The sequence below is a fragment of the Myotis brandtii genome, unplaced genomic scaffold, assembly GCF_000412655.1.
Source record: "Myotis brandtii unplaced genomic scaffold, ASM41265v1 scaffold3914, whole genome shotgun sequence".
Lineage (NCBI taxonomy): Eukaryota > Metazoa > Chordata > Mammalia > Chiroptera > Vespertilionidae > Myotis > Myotis brandtii.
This window is the reverse complement of record NW_005365007.1, coordinates 76,780-88,954: the sequence shown is the minus strand read 5'-3', so window position 1 is coordinate 88,954 and position 12,175 is coordinate 76,780. Positions and strand designations below refer to the sequence as shown.

Here is a 12,175-nt window from a genome sequence, read left to right as displayed (position 1 = left end):
AGTATATGTTGTTCATTATATTCCACAAATGAGTGAGATTATGTGATACTGATCTTTCTCTGACTGGCTTATTTCGTTTAGCATAATGCTCTCCAGGTCCATCCATGCTGTTGCAGATGGTAAGGGTTCTTTCTATTGTACAGCAGCATAGCATTCCATTGTGTAGATGTACCATGGTTTTCTAACCCACGCATCTGCTGATGGGCACTTAAGGTGTTCCCAAATCTTAGCTATTGTAAATTGCGCTGCTATGAACATAATGGTGCCTATGTTCTTTCTGATTGGTGTTTCATGTTTCTTGGGATATATTCCTAAGAGTGGAATTACTTGAGTTTCTTCAAACAAATTAAAAATTGAACTCCCATTTGACCCAGGAAAACCTCTGAAATATTGTAAGTGGAATCCCAAGTATGCTAGTGAGTACGTGCATCGCAGCCCTATTGGGAAATGTGCTAGGGGTTACTGTCCTCTGAAGAGATATAGCATCTGAAGGGGCGGTAACATATTTCCCTGAAAAATGTTCACCTGAAACCCAGTTCTGATAGAGGTTAAAGCTGCTGCCTTCAGGCTGTAGCTACCAGCATAATGAGAAAGCCAAGTTGATAACTGGCTTAGGGCTGGGTCTGTTCTGGATCTTCCAGTCAGCATGGCTCCTATCAGCTGAACATCAGATGACCAGATGAGCCTCTTTGGGGCTGTTTTTCTTAAGTAGCTGTGCACATCTCTCTAGTTTCCCAAGGAGTCCTGAAAGCAATTTTGTAACTTGGTCACTCATCCTTTCAATCACACTGATGTCAAATAGAATTCATCAATGGTTGTTAATAACAAAGTCAGGCGGCTCTGCTCAGAATGTACAGGTGCCAGAATGTGAAGGGAGTCTTGCGCTGGTCATGTTAAAATCCCTGTTACTGTTCAGATGGCTGTATTGCTGCTTCTTCCCTGGGTTCTCAGAGCACCTCCCACCTGTCCCCACCCTGCCATGTGTGGTGTACTGAAGGTCCCTTTTTACTGACCTGGTACCATGGAGCATGGCACTTCTGTTAAAAATGATTTTCTACAGCATCTATAAGATGGGGACTATAGTTAATAATACGGTATTGCATAATTGAAAGTTTCATGCATCTTATCGCAAAACACATTTACATTCTGTTAGGGCAGTGGTCGGCAAACTCATTAGTCAACAGAGCCAAATATCAACAGTACAATGATTGAAATTTCTTTTGAAAGCCAAATTTTTTAAACTTAAACTATATAGGTAGGTACATTGTTACTAACTTAATTAGGGTACTCCTAAGGCTTAGGAAGAGCCACACTCAAGGGGCCAAAGAGCCGCATATGGCTCGTGAGCCGCAGTTTGCCGACCACTGTGTTAGGGTGTCAGCCCCCAAATGTTGTTTTCTATAAGTTCTAAACTTAATCAGCCATCCTACTGTCCCAGGAATCCTACTATTCTATTACCTTTTTAAGATATAAGCCAACCCCAGCAAGTGGGTGTGGCCTTAGGTATAAAAGGCCAGTCTTTCCAGCGGCCACTTCACTTTGTCTCCAGGGTAGGCTGACGAAAGTCGGAGCTGCCAGTTGAGCGCAAAGAGTTCCTACGACTCTGATTTCGAAAGAACTTCCAGAGGTGAGTCAACTAATTTTAAAATCTGGTGAGTATGGGATTTAAAGTAAATATCTTCATGCCTACGCTCTCTTAGACAAATACTTTCAATTTATTTGTTAGAATGCATGGATCTTCTCCAAGCTAACAAGTAGATTTTCTAGTTAATTGAATTGACATCGATATTTAAAATATCTGTGATTAGAGCATTGCAATATATTGATATTTGCTATAATAGATTACTTGATTATTTTTATTTTATTACCATATTACTAGTGGATTATTTTAGGCCTTAAAAGAGATTTCGTTAGTTTTTGTGCAATTATGGAAATCATAAACTATCTAAAATGTTAAATATAATGTATGCATGTAAAAATCTTCATACATATTAACCTAAAAAAATTGTGTTCAAATACTTAGAAAAACCTTGTTAAGATCATATTTGCAGTCTCCAGGCTTCATTTGAAAACTTTGAAATAGATCTGAACAATTGTAAGGCTTTCCAGGAAGTGGAACTGGACACATGGAAGAATATCAGAAATAAAGATGAGCCAGTCACGCTTCCATTAACTGCATCTCTGGATTTTCTAGTGTAGAGACAACATCCCAGTGTTTTTGTTTTCATTTTGAAAAAAAAAATTGATTCCAGAGAGATTTAAGGAAAGAAAGAAAGAGAGAGAGAGAGAGAGAGAGAGAGAGAGAGAGAGAAACATAGATAAGAGAGAGAGAAACATAGATAAGAGAGAGAGAAACATGGATTGGCTGCTTCCAGCATGCTCCCTAACTTGGTATCAAACCCACCACCTGAGCGTGTACCCTGATTGGGAATCAAAACTGCCACCTTCTGGTGTTTGGGACAATGCTCCAACCAACTGATCCTCACCAGTTAAGGAGATTTAAAAAAAAAAAAATCAATTGATTACTTGCTGATTATCAGTGTAGTTTGAGCATGCACCAATTCAAAATGTGAAGGTGCTATGATGGGCTAAATAAACTGAGTTGGGAAAAAAATTATTTTCCTGAACTGGAAATAACAGAAAAATTTACAATATCTTATTTAAAAGGGAGAGTTTTGCTATTAAAGTTAAGGCATAAATTCAACTATGTATAGTTTAAGGATTTCAAAGTTAAAGTCAACACTTTAATTAAATTAAACCAGTGTAGTTTAACCAGATCAGTTTGATGTTTGGTTCATTCCAGTATATACCTGAACTGGTATTCAAACCGGAAACCTTGGCATGTTGGAACAACGCTCCAAACAATTGAGTCTAGCAGAGGGGGGCTGAGATCATTGTTGATTTTAAACAGAAAGGATGCTGGGGACCATCTTGTCCCATTTTCTCATTTGTGTCTTAACATAAACCCAACATGTCTAGATTTGCTTTGTCTACGTTTGTACTGGTGGTAAATTAATGAGAAGATTCGATACCTACTTAACAGGTAGATAGAGCTCAAGCAGACATATCTTTATCCAACGATCTTCCTTTCCTCATCTGTGAAGAAGAATGACTTTCTGTACCTCTCTCTCTTGTTTTGTCTGCCTTTTATTTTAATTTTAGAAACATGGATTCAGACACCTTTCAAGTCTTGCAGAAGGAACTCACCTGCTCCATCTGCATGAACTACTTCCTAGACCCGGTCACCTTAGATTGTGGGCACAGCTTTTGCCGTCCCTGCCTGTTCCTTAGCTGGGATGCATCCCAGACTCCCATGTGCTGCCCTCATTGCAGACAAGTGTCGAAGAAGTCAGATTTGAAAACCAACACCCATCTCAGGAACATGGCTTCCCTGGCCAGACAGGCCAGAGATGATCCTGTCGACAGCTCTCCGGAGCAGATCTGTGAGGCACACGATGCTGCAAAGTGGGTCTTCTGTGACACTGACAGGAACCTGCTCTGTGGGCTCTGCTCTGATTCCCTGGAGCACATGCTTCACAGCCACCGCTCAACCCAACGGGCTGCTGAGGAATTTAGGGTAAGTGGTGCCTCTCGTGCAATTTGGTAGATGTAGGCTTCTAAGTGAGAGAGAAAGATGAGGATGAGGATTAAAAAAATTTATTGATGAGAATAGAGCTGGTGGAACTGTTGACGTTTCAATGTAAATTCCAAAATATAAATGTATCCGGGCAAAGCTGTTGGCCAACATGGACACTATAACCAGAGCTGTGCTAAGCCTGTACTAAGGGAGATTTCCTTAGATATATTGTCTAAATATGTAGGATTGGTGCTATTGTGGGGCAGGTGGCTAGCACCGGGAACACTAGCTTCTGATGCAAGTTTGTCTTCTTCATAGTCAGGATAGATGAAAATCTGGGTGCCAATTTCCCAAGAAATGGTTATTTTCAGTAGGGTCTCTCCAAACTCATTGTTATGTTTCTGTCACCGCTGATATTCAAAATATAAGAATAAAATGAGATTAATATGAAAAGATCAGACCTCTCCATTTTAACTCAAGGCGACAGTGTTTTCAACGTCTGCCTTTACTAGTAACCATAAAAAGAGGATATAATTTACAGTAACCATCTTAGGTGTCACTAAACTTCATGGTTATTTTGCAGGAGAAACTTCTCAAGAGGATGGGCTCCTTATGGAATATGTCTAAACAATTGCAAAACAATCTGAAGCTAGAAACTAGCAAAGCCGAGTCACTGGAGGTAAGAATGAATATGTTCTGTTTATTTTTTACTTTGATATATTTATGCAGATTGAGAAATTCTGGTTTATAGTTTTCGGTAAATTGAAGTTAATGAATAATGCTTAAATGATAATAGTTTCTGCCCAGGAAAAAGTAGTCATTTTAATATATATATATATATATGGTAAAACAATGCATGCAGTTCACCCTCTGCACTCATGGAAGCTAGAGGGAAGAATGCTAATACAGTTGACTTTGGAACAGGGCAGGAGGCTAGGGTCCCAACTGCTTGCAGCCAAATATCCACATATAACTTTTGACTTTCCCACAATTTCCTTATTTCTTCTTATCTATGAGGCATTGTTTGCAGGACCCAAGGGATACCAAATTCCAGGGATATTCAAGTCCTTTATATAAAATTGTGTAAAACAATGCATACAGTTGACCTTCTGCATTATTGGATTTGCAACATCAGGTCAAATATATCATCTTTGGTCTGCGCCGACATGAATCTTCAAGGAAACCTGCACACATAGATGTTGTTCAAAGGTTAATCAGCTGTGTGTATGCAAGGCTTGAGAGGTATTCCCAGTATAACTTTGAAGGTTTGATAAATCTTTTCAGAAACAGAGTATAAGACAAAACCACACTAAGTTTGACTGTGAAGGAGAGGAGAAAAATAAAGTAGGACCAAGAGAAAAAAAAATAGAGAATTTAAAAAATTCTGTATATTATGGTGTATACTTAAATATTTTTAAATACTTAATAAAAAATCAAGCAAAGGAGCAATAAAAAAGAAGGTAAAGGAGAAGAAATAATTGATGGAGTAAGAACTGTGAAGAAGCATTCCAGGGACCCTTTATTTATTTATTTACTAGAGGCCCAGTGCACGAATTTGCACACCAGTAGAGTCCCTCAGCCTGGTCTGCAAGATCAGGCCAAAACCGGCTCTTAGACATCCCCCGAGGGGTCCCAGATTTTGAGAGGGTTCAGGCCAGGCCCAGGGACCCCACCAGTGCATGATTGGAGCAGGGGAGGGACACGGGAGGTTGGCCAGCCAGGGAGGGACTGTGGGAGGGCTCCTGGGCATGTCTGGCCTGTCTCTCTCAGTCCTGATCAGCCAGACCCCAGCAGCAAGCTAATCTATGGGTTGGAGTGTCTGCCCTCTGGTGGTCAGTGCATGTCATAGCAAGTGGTTGAGCGGCCTTATCATATCATTAGCATATTACGCTTTGATTGGTTAAACAGCCAACCAGTTGACCGAACACTTAACATATTAAGCTTTTATTATATAGGATTTTAAAATTTTTATTGGTTTCAGAGAGAAAGGGTGAGAGAGACAGAAACATCATTGATGAGAGAGAATCATTGTTGGGCTGCCTCCCTAACCACCCCTACTGCAGATCGAGCCTTAAACCCTGACATGTGCCCTGACCTGGAATTGAACCGTGGCCTCCTGGTTCATAGTGGACACTCAACCACTGAGCAACACAGGCTTGGCTAGAATTGGAGCCTTAAGAGGGCTTTATTTAATAAGAAAAGAGACTAGGAACATAGGGTCAGGGTGAACAGAAGGGCTTGCAAATATTCAAGACACTTTGAGGTATGAGACAAAAAGTTTCTTGATGAGACTAAGGAAAAAAATGGAAGTTTGACAATCTTTTTAGAGTGAGAATGTGTAAGCCCTTTGATCCTCTATCTGTGCAGGAGTATGTGGACATTAGGAAGGTGATGATCAAAGCTGAATATCAGAAGATTCATCAATTTCTCTATGAGGAGGAGTGCCTCCATCTGGTTGTTATGGAGAAAGAAGCAAAGGAGTACTTCGATAAACTGGAGGAAAGCAAAGTCAGAATGACCCAACAGATTGAAAACCAGAGAGAAATGTTCAGAGAGCTGAAGGATATGTGCCACAAGTCAGATGTGGAGCTGCTCCAGGTGAGAGGGGAATGTCCATCAGTTGAGACTGGAATACTTTTCTGGACAATGTGGCTATGATGCCTGCATACACCATTACCCTCAGCTAAGTGATTATGCTCCTGGACTCCCATCATGGTGTCCATCCAGTCAGTCACTTATTTTCTTGTATCCTGGTAATCTTTGTGAGCTCTTTGCCTAAGTAGCTGACATAAGATAATGTGATTTCAGTGTAATCTGAAGCACCACCTCCACAGACAGATTGTCCAAATTCAGTCAATCTCTCAGCATGGCAACATTAACTTTGCTGTGATAATTTTCTATTTACATTCACCTGATCTGCTGTCACTCTCTGTTACTGCCATAAAAGCAACTTGCTAAAGACATTGAGGCTTTGACCCTTGCCTAGGCACGATTTCTAGAATTTGGCAATCAATTTTCAAGCTCTCTCTGTTTTTCATTGGATGCCCTGTTTTGATTTTATTGTTACAAATGGTCAGATCTCTCCTTGGGAATAACAGGGGGCAATGAGTGATATTGGAAACCTAGGTCTACTTGCATCACTTCACTTCTCTGCCTGACATTCTGCCATGCTCAGAACACCTTGAGGAAGCTCTGTGTTTTAGTTTAAGTGCTATTATTAAGATGGCCTCTGATTGTTCCTTTAAGGGAGAATAGGAAAAAGTACAGTATTAAAACAAATGCTAGAAAATATGTAAAAGGAGATAATTTGTATCTTTACCTTCTTTTTCTATTTGTTTTGCAGGATTTGGGAACCGTGCTGGAAAGGTGAGCTTACACTAATTCTTTCTGAGAAAGTCATTCTCTTCTGGGTGAGGGCGCTGTACATGTTTTGACTATCCTCTGTAGGTATTTCCTGTTTTCTTTCAAAAATGGCCCTGAGGCCTTCTGGTCTCAGAAGTTTCCTTCCCATGTGGTTTAATTCATATGTACCTAAAACATCTGAGCTTCTGAGTTTTCTTCCAGCTCCTCTCCCCATCCTCTTCCTATTTAGTACAATAAACGTTACAGGAGTGATTTTTTTAAGGTATCACAGAAAAGGTACCTACACTGCACAGGTGGAAGGTGAAAAGAGCAGGAACAGGAGCTTTGCTATGAATGTATGGGGGTTGATTTTGTTCCCAGCACTAGCAATGACTCAGCCTGTTCCATCACTGCAGGTCAGACCTCAGGGGAATGACGTCCTGGTGCCCCCAAAGAGTTAGATCTTCAAGAGCAGAGCTGCCAAGTGGAAGTTAGGTTTTCTTACTTGTCTGGCTCTATGGACTCTCCTTTTCAGACACTGAATGTCTCATTGGTGACAACTCCCAGACTCAAGTCCCAAAGGCTCTGCCTGGATGTTTTGCTCCCTGTCAGATACCCAGGGGTTTGCATTCTCTGGGGTGGAGCAGATGGAGGAAATGATTCTGAATCATTTTAGAAATGCAATAATATCTGAGGAGAATAGGGAAGTTGACATGTGATATAATTTATAAATTCAGAAAAGAAGTAAGGTAACATTTGTTATATCCCCAAGAGGGTAGACTACAATGTATACCCCATTAGCTCAGTGTGGGAGGATCCTGATGAAATATCTTGTAAGAAAAGCTATGATATTTAGAGTAGGTTGTGTGACTAACTTTTGCCTCCAAATGCCACTGATGTCATTATATACAGGACTGAATTGGTGCAGAATCAAATGCCTCAGCTAGTGAATCCCGACCTCACTTCCTGGTGCAGCACTGGACTCCTGGACATGCTGAGCAGGTTCAAAGGTAAGGGCAAGCCATATGGCATCAGGCCTCAATTTCTTTGTGGTCCTTAGGCTTATAGGTTCTTTTTCTATTTTAACTTTATCTTTTCTGTCATGAAAGCAGTCCATCACTTTCCAAAATTAGTATCTTCTTCCCGTATATAGTCATATCACAATGAACTTTGCAACTTATTGAAAATACAATGGAAGATACCTATTTTTATTGACGTTTGGAATACATAGAGGAAGAGAAGAGCAATGAGGTTGACCATGTGGTCACGGGGTGATAGAATATTTAGTTCTCAGATTAGCCATCAATATTGTATGTTTACTCAGTTACCCAGCTATTAAATGTTTACATATGACACTGATGAATTTAAATCTGTTGTATATTGTAAGTGCATATATCATGCATTTCACTAAGAATATTTATTATTTATGAAATCAGAAAGTCCAAAAAGGGACTGAAAATGTTATAAGCAGAATAATTTTAGTGCTGTTAGATTGATGTCAAAGCCACTGACAGAGAAGGATCTGTGACCAGGGTCCAATCATATTAGGCTCATAGTAGAGAGCAGATCTAAATACCCAGAAATGAAATTGAGATTAGACTGAACGCAGGGTCTGAACAGATAATGAAAATCCAAAGCATTATCTTCAACATTTACTAATTTATGCATAATATGTATTTCAATCTAATATTTAGATTCTTGAATATGTAGCTGATGCCACTTATATTCCAACTAGAGGCCCGATGCATGAAATTCCTGCAAGGGGCTCAGACTTCCCAGCCCCATCTTGGTCTAGAAGGTCATCTGGACAGTTGTTCTGCTGTTCAGTATAATTAGCATATTAACTCTATTATATAGAACTAGCGGCCGAATGCGAGAAATTAGTGCAAGAGTAGGCCTTCCTTCCCCTGGCTGCCTTTCCCTCTGGCACCTGGGACCTGAGTTTCCCTTGCAGCCCTGGCTTTGTCCGAAAGGTTGTCCAGAAGGACATCAAAAGGATGTCTGGTCTAATTAGCATATTACTCTTTTATTATTATAGATAACAACCCACATAATAGCAAAGTGCTGTCTATTTCTTAAATAGTGTCAAGGACAATCAACACAAGAAGAGTTTTCTAAAGGAAAGAAAAGTTTTTATGTGTGACCTGAAACAACCCAGAGGTTGACACTAAATCTCTGCTTCACACAGTCACACCCTTGGTGATATGTGCAGAGGTTTTGTTTTCTTCTTCTGTGTACTGTGAAGGACTTGTGCTGTAGAGGTAGTAATAACACTTGCTCTTTGTAGATGAGACAGTCTGCACTCTCTTTGCTTTCTTTATTTTGTACTTCCTTGGAGGAGGGACAAATGAAGAGACTCTGCTCCTCAGGCCATGGAAATTCCATTTATTGACCTGATTTTGCCTCTTTCTGCAGTGGATAATGTCCTGACTGCTGAAACCATCAGTCAAATCATGAGCCTTTCTGAGGATGTGAGAGGTGTGCTGTTTGGAAATAACCATCATAGCATGCCCAGGGAGCCTCAGAGAGTGCGGAGTTTTGCTGCATGGGGAAATCATACGTTCATCTCCGGTAGACATTACTGGGAGGTGGATGTGCCACGCACCTCGAGTTGGGTTCTGGGAGTGTGTAAAGATATCCTCATAAGAGAGAATGATTTCATTATTGATTTTGAAGAAGCATCTCTTCTATTCGCCTTGAAGCTGAATGATCATTATTATCTCTCCACTAACCGCCCACTCTTAGTTCATCATGTGAAAATGCCTGTGGGTAAGATTGGAGTGTTTCTGGATTATGACAAAGGTATTGTGAGCTTCCATGATGCTGCCGATGGTTCCCTCTTATGTAGTTTGGCTTCTTCCGCCTTCTCTTTCCCTCTGAAGCCTTTCCGTTGCGTTGATGCTCAATGAGAAGTTAAGTCTTGCCCTAGCTGGATTGGCTCAATGGATAGAGCATTGACCTGTGAACTGAAGGGTTCCAGGTTTGTTTGATTCCAGTCAAGGGCACATGCCTGGGTTGCGGGCTCGATCCCCAGTAGGGGGTGTGCAGGAGGCAGCCAATCAGTGATTCTCTCTCATCATTGATGTTTCTATCTCTCCCTCTCCCTTCCTCTCTAAAATAAAAAAAAAAATCTATTTTTAAAAAAGTGAATTAGATTTTTTTTGAAAAAGAAAAGTTAAGTCTTGGCCATTTCTTTGATGAATTTCCATGTCTCTGGAAACTATTTTTATGAAATGTCCTGTGAAGCACCAGGGCAATACCTAGCACATTGCAATTTAAGGGAATGCAATTATTGTATGTTTATAAAATGGTGTCACCACATTAAATGTTTAAATGTGTTTATAAACTATCTTTTCTGTTTTCTAACATATATATAATAAATAATTGAGGTGCAGTGCATGAACTTTGTGCACTGGGGGGTTTGTTACTCAGCCCATCCTGTCCCCTCTCACAGACTGGGAGCCCTCAGGGGATGTCCTACTGATGGAGGTGACCGGGCTGATCAGGGGAAGACACCAGCCCCATCACCCCACTGCTGCTGCCACTGCCAGCCACTGCAGCCTCCAAGGTGTTTTCATCAACACGGTCTACAGTCCCTTCACCATGAAAAAAATGGCAACTTTCTTTAGGCATTTTCAAGATGTGTCTTTCACAGGATATGACATTTCTTTCTTTATTTCTTTTTTTACCCTCACCTGAGGATATGTTTCCATTGATTTTTAGAGAGCTTTGAAGAGAGAGGGAAAGTCAGAGAGAAACATCAATGTGAGAGGGAGACATCAATTGGTTGCCTCCTGCATGAGCCCTGACCTGGGCCCCAGCCAGGGAGGAACATGCAAACTAGATACATGCCCTTGATCAGAATCAAACCCAGACCCTGCGGTCAGCAGGCTGAGGTCTATCCACTGAGCCAAACTGCCTAGAGTAGGATATGACATTTCTTAGCCCCTCCAGTAGCAGACCTTAGTTTTTTCCTTCAGGAGTAAGGTGGAAAATCCCTAGATCACCTTCTTGGATTCTTATTACCCAAGTTACCAAGAACACTGCAAGTGGTGGCATGCAGGGAGCTTAGCCAATGAATGGTCAGAAAAGGTGTTTCTTCTGCAGCTCACACGCTGCCACACCAAGCCCTGTGGAAGCCATCTGGGGCACGCCCTCCACCTGCAATGTGTCTGCTGGGCTTGGGGTGTGCTGCCTGCCCAGAACTCTTCCCTCCCTCTGTGGCTGCGGCACGGGAGCTGGCCTCATTGCCGAGGCAACGACGGCAGCGTCCCGCCCCAGCCACTATGGGCACCACCATCTTTGTGTCAGAGTGATGGTTAATTTGCCTATTACCCTTTTATTAGATTAGATATTTTATTGTTGATAGTATTACAGATGTCTCCCATTCCCCCATACTCCCAGCCTCCTAGCCCCTACCCACAACCACCACCCTGATTGCCCCGTCACCACAATATTGCCCCGTCCATGGGCTATACATATAAGTACATAAGTTTTTTTGCTTTCTCTTTTCCTTCCCCCACACCCTCCGCCACATTGAGGTATGTCAGTCTGTTCCACGACTCCAAGCATCTGGTCTTCTGTTGGTTAATTCATTTTGTGATTTCCCCACACCTATCTTACAATTCACCCTCTCTACAGCTGTGATTAACCTATTGATTAAACTCTTCAACAAATATTTAGCCTTAATTATTGCATTTTTAAATTTTACATAAATTTTATTTTTCTTCAATATGATGGGAACCATCTGCTGAATTTGTTAGTTGTATGAGGACTCAAACTCAAAATAAGATTGTATTTACATAATTTGAACATTGAAACCTCTGTCATATTATATTGTTAGAGAGTGCCCTTTAACTCATTGATTATATGTAGTGTATTGTTAATTATGTGCTAATGTAACTAAGACCTTTTACATTCTTAACTAAACATCATTATTCACTACCCATTTCATTGAATATATGATGTGGCTCTTCCCTTATATTTGAAATACTAGCAGGTGGAAGTATACATGGGTGTTTATAAGTAAAAAGCTTTTACCATATTTTAATTTTAGTAGCTAATGGTGATTTTTATAGGGTTCTATTATTACTGGAAATCTTTAGTTTTTCTTTAAGATTTTATTTTGCTCAATTTATAATGTACACGCTGTGCTTCTATAAAAACACACATAAATAAACAGTATACACTAAAAGCTCTCAACTTTCTTGTCACTGGTGGTTTTTAATTCATGTTTTGGTCAAGTGTTTATGCCAA

General features: G+C 40.6%; 1 protein-coding gene across 1 annotated transcript; it reads left to right on the top strand.

The window, feature by feature from the left end:
• Positions 1 to 3,175: 3,175 nt before the first annotated feature.
• LOC102256308 (tripartite motif-containing protein 64-like) lies at positions 3,176 to 6,947 on the top strand. The gene is made up of 4 exons (XM_014544998.1): positions 3,176 to 3,577; positions 4,161 to 4,256; positions 5,945 to 6,175; positions 6,921 to 6,947. The coding sequence occupies exons 1-4, from the start codon at positions 3,221 to 3,223 to the stop codon at positions 6,945 to 6,947; spliced, it is 711 nt and encodes a 236-aa protein (XP_014400484.1). The 5' UTR covers positions 3,176 to 3,220.
• Positions 6,948 to 12,175: the final 5,228 nt, after the last annotated feature.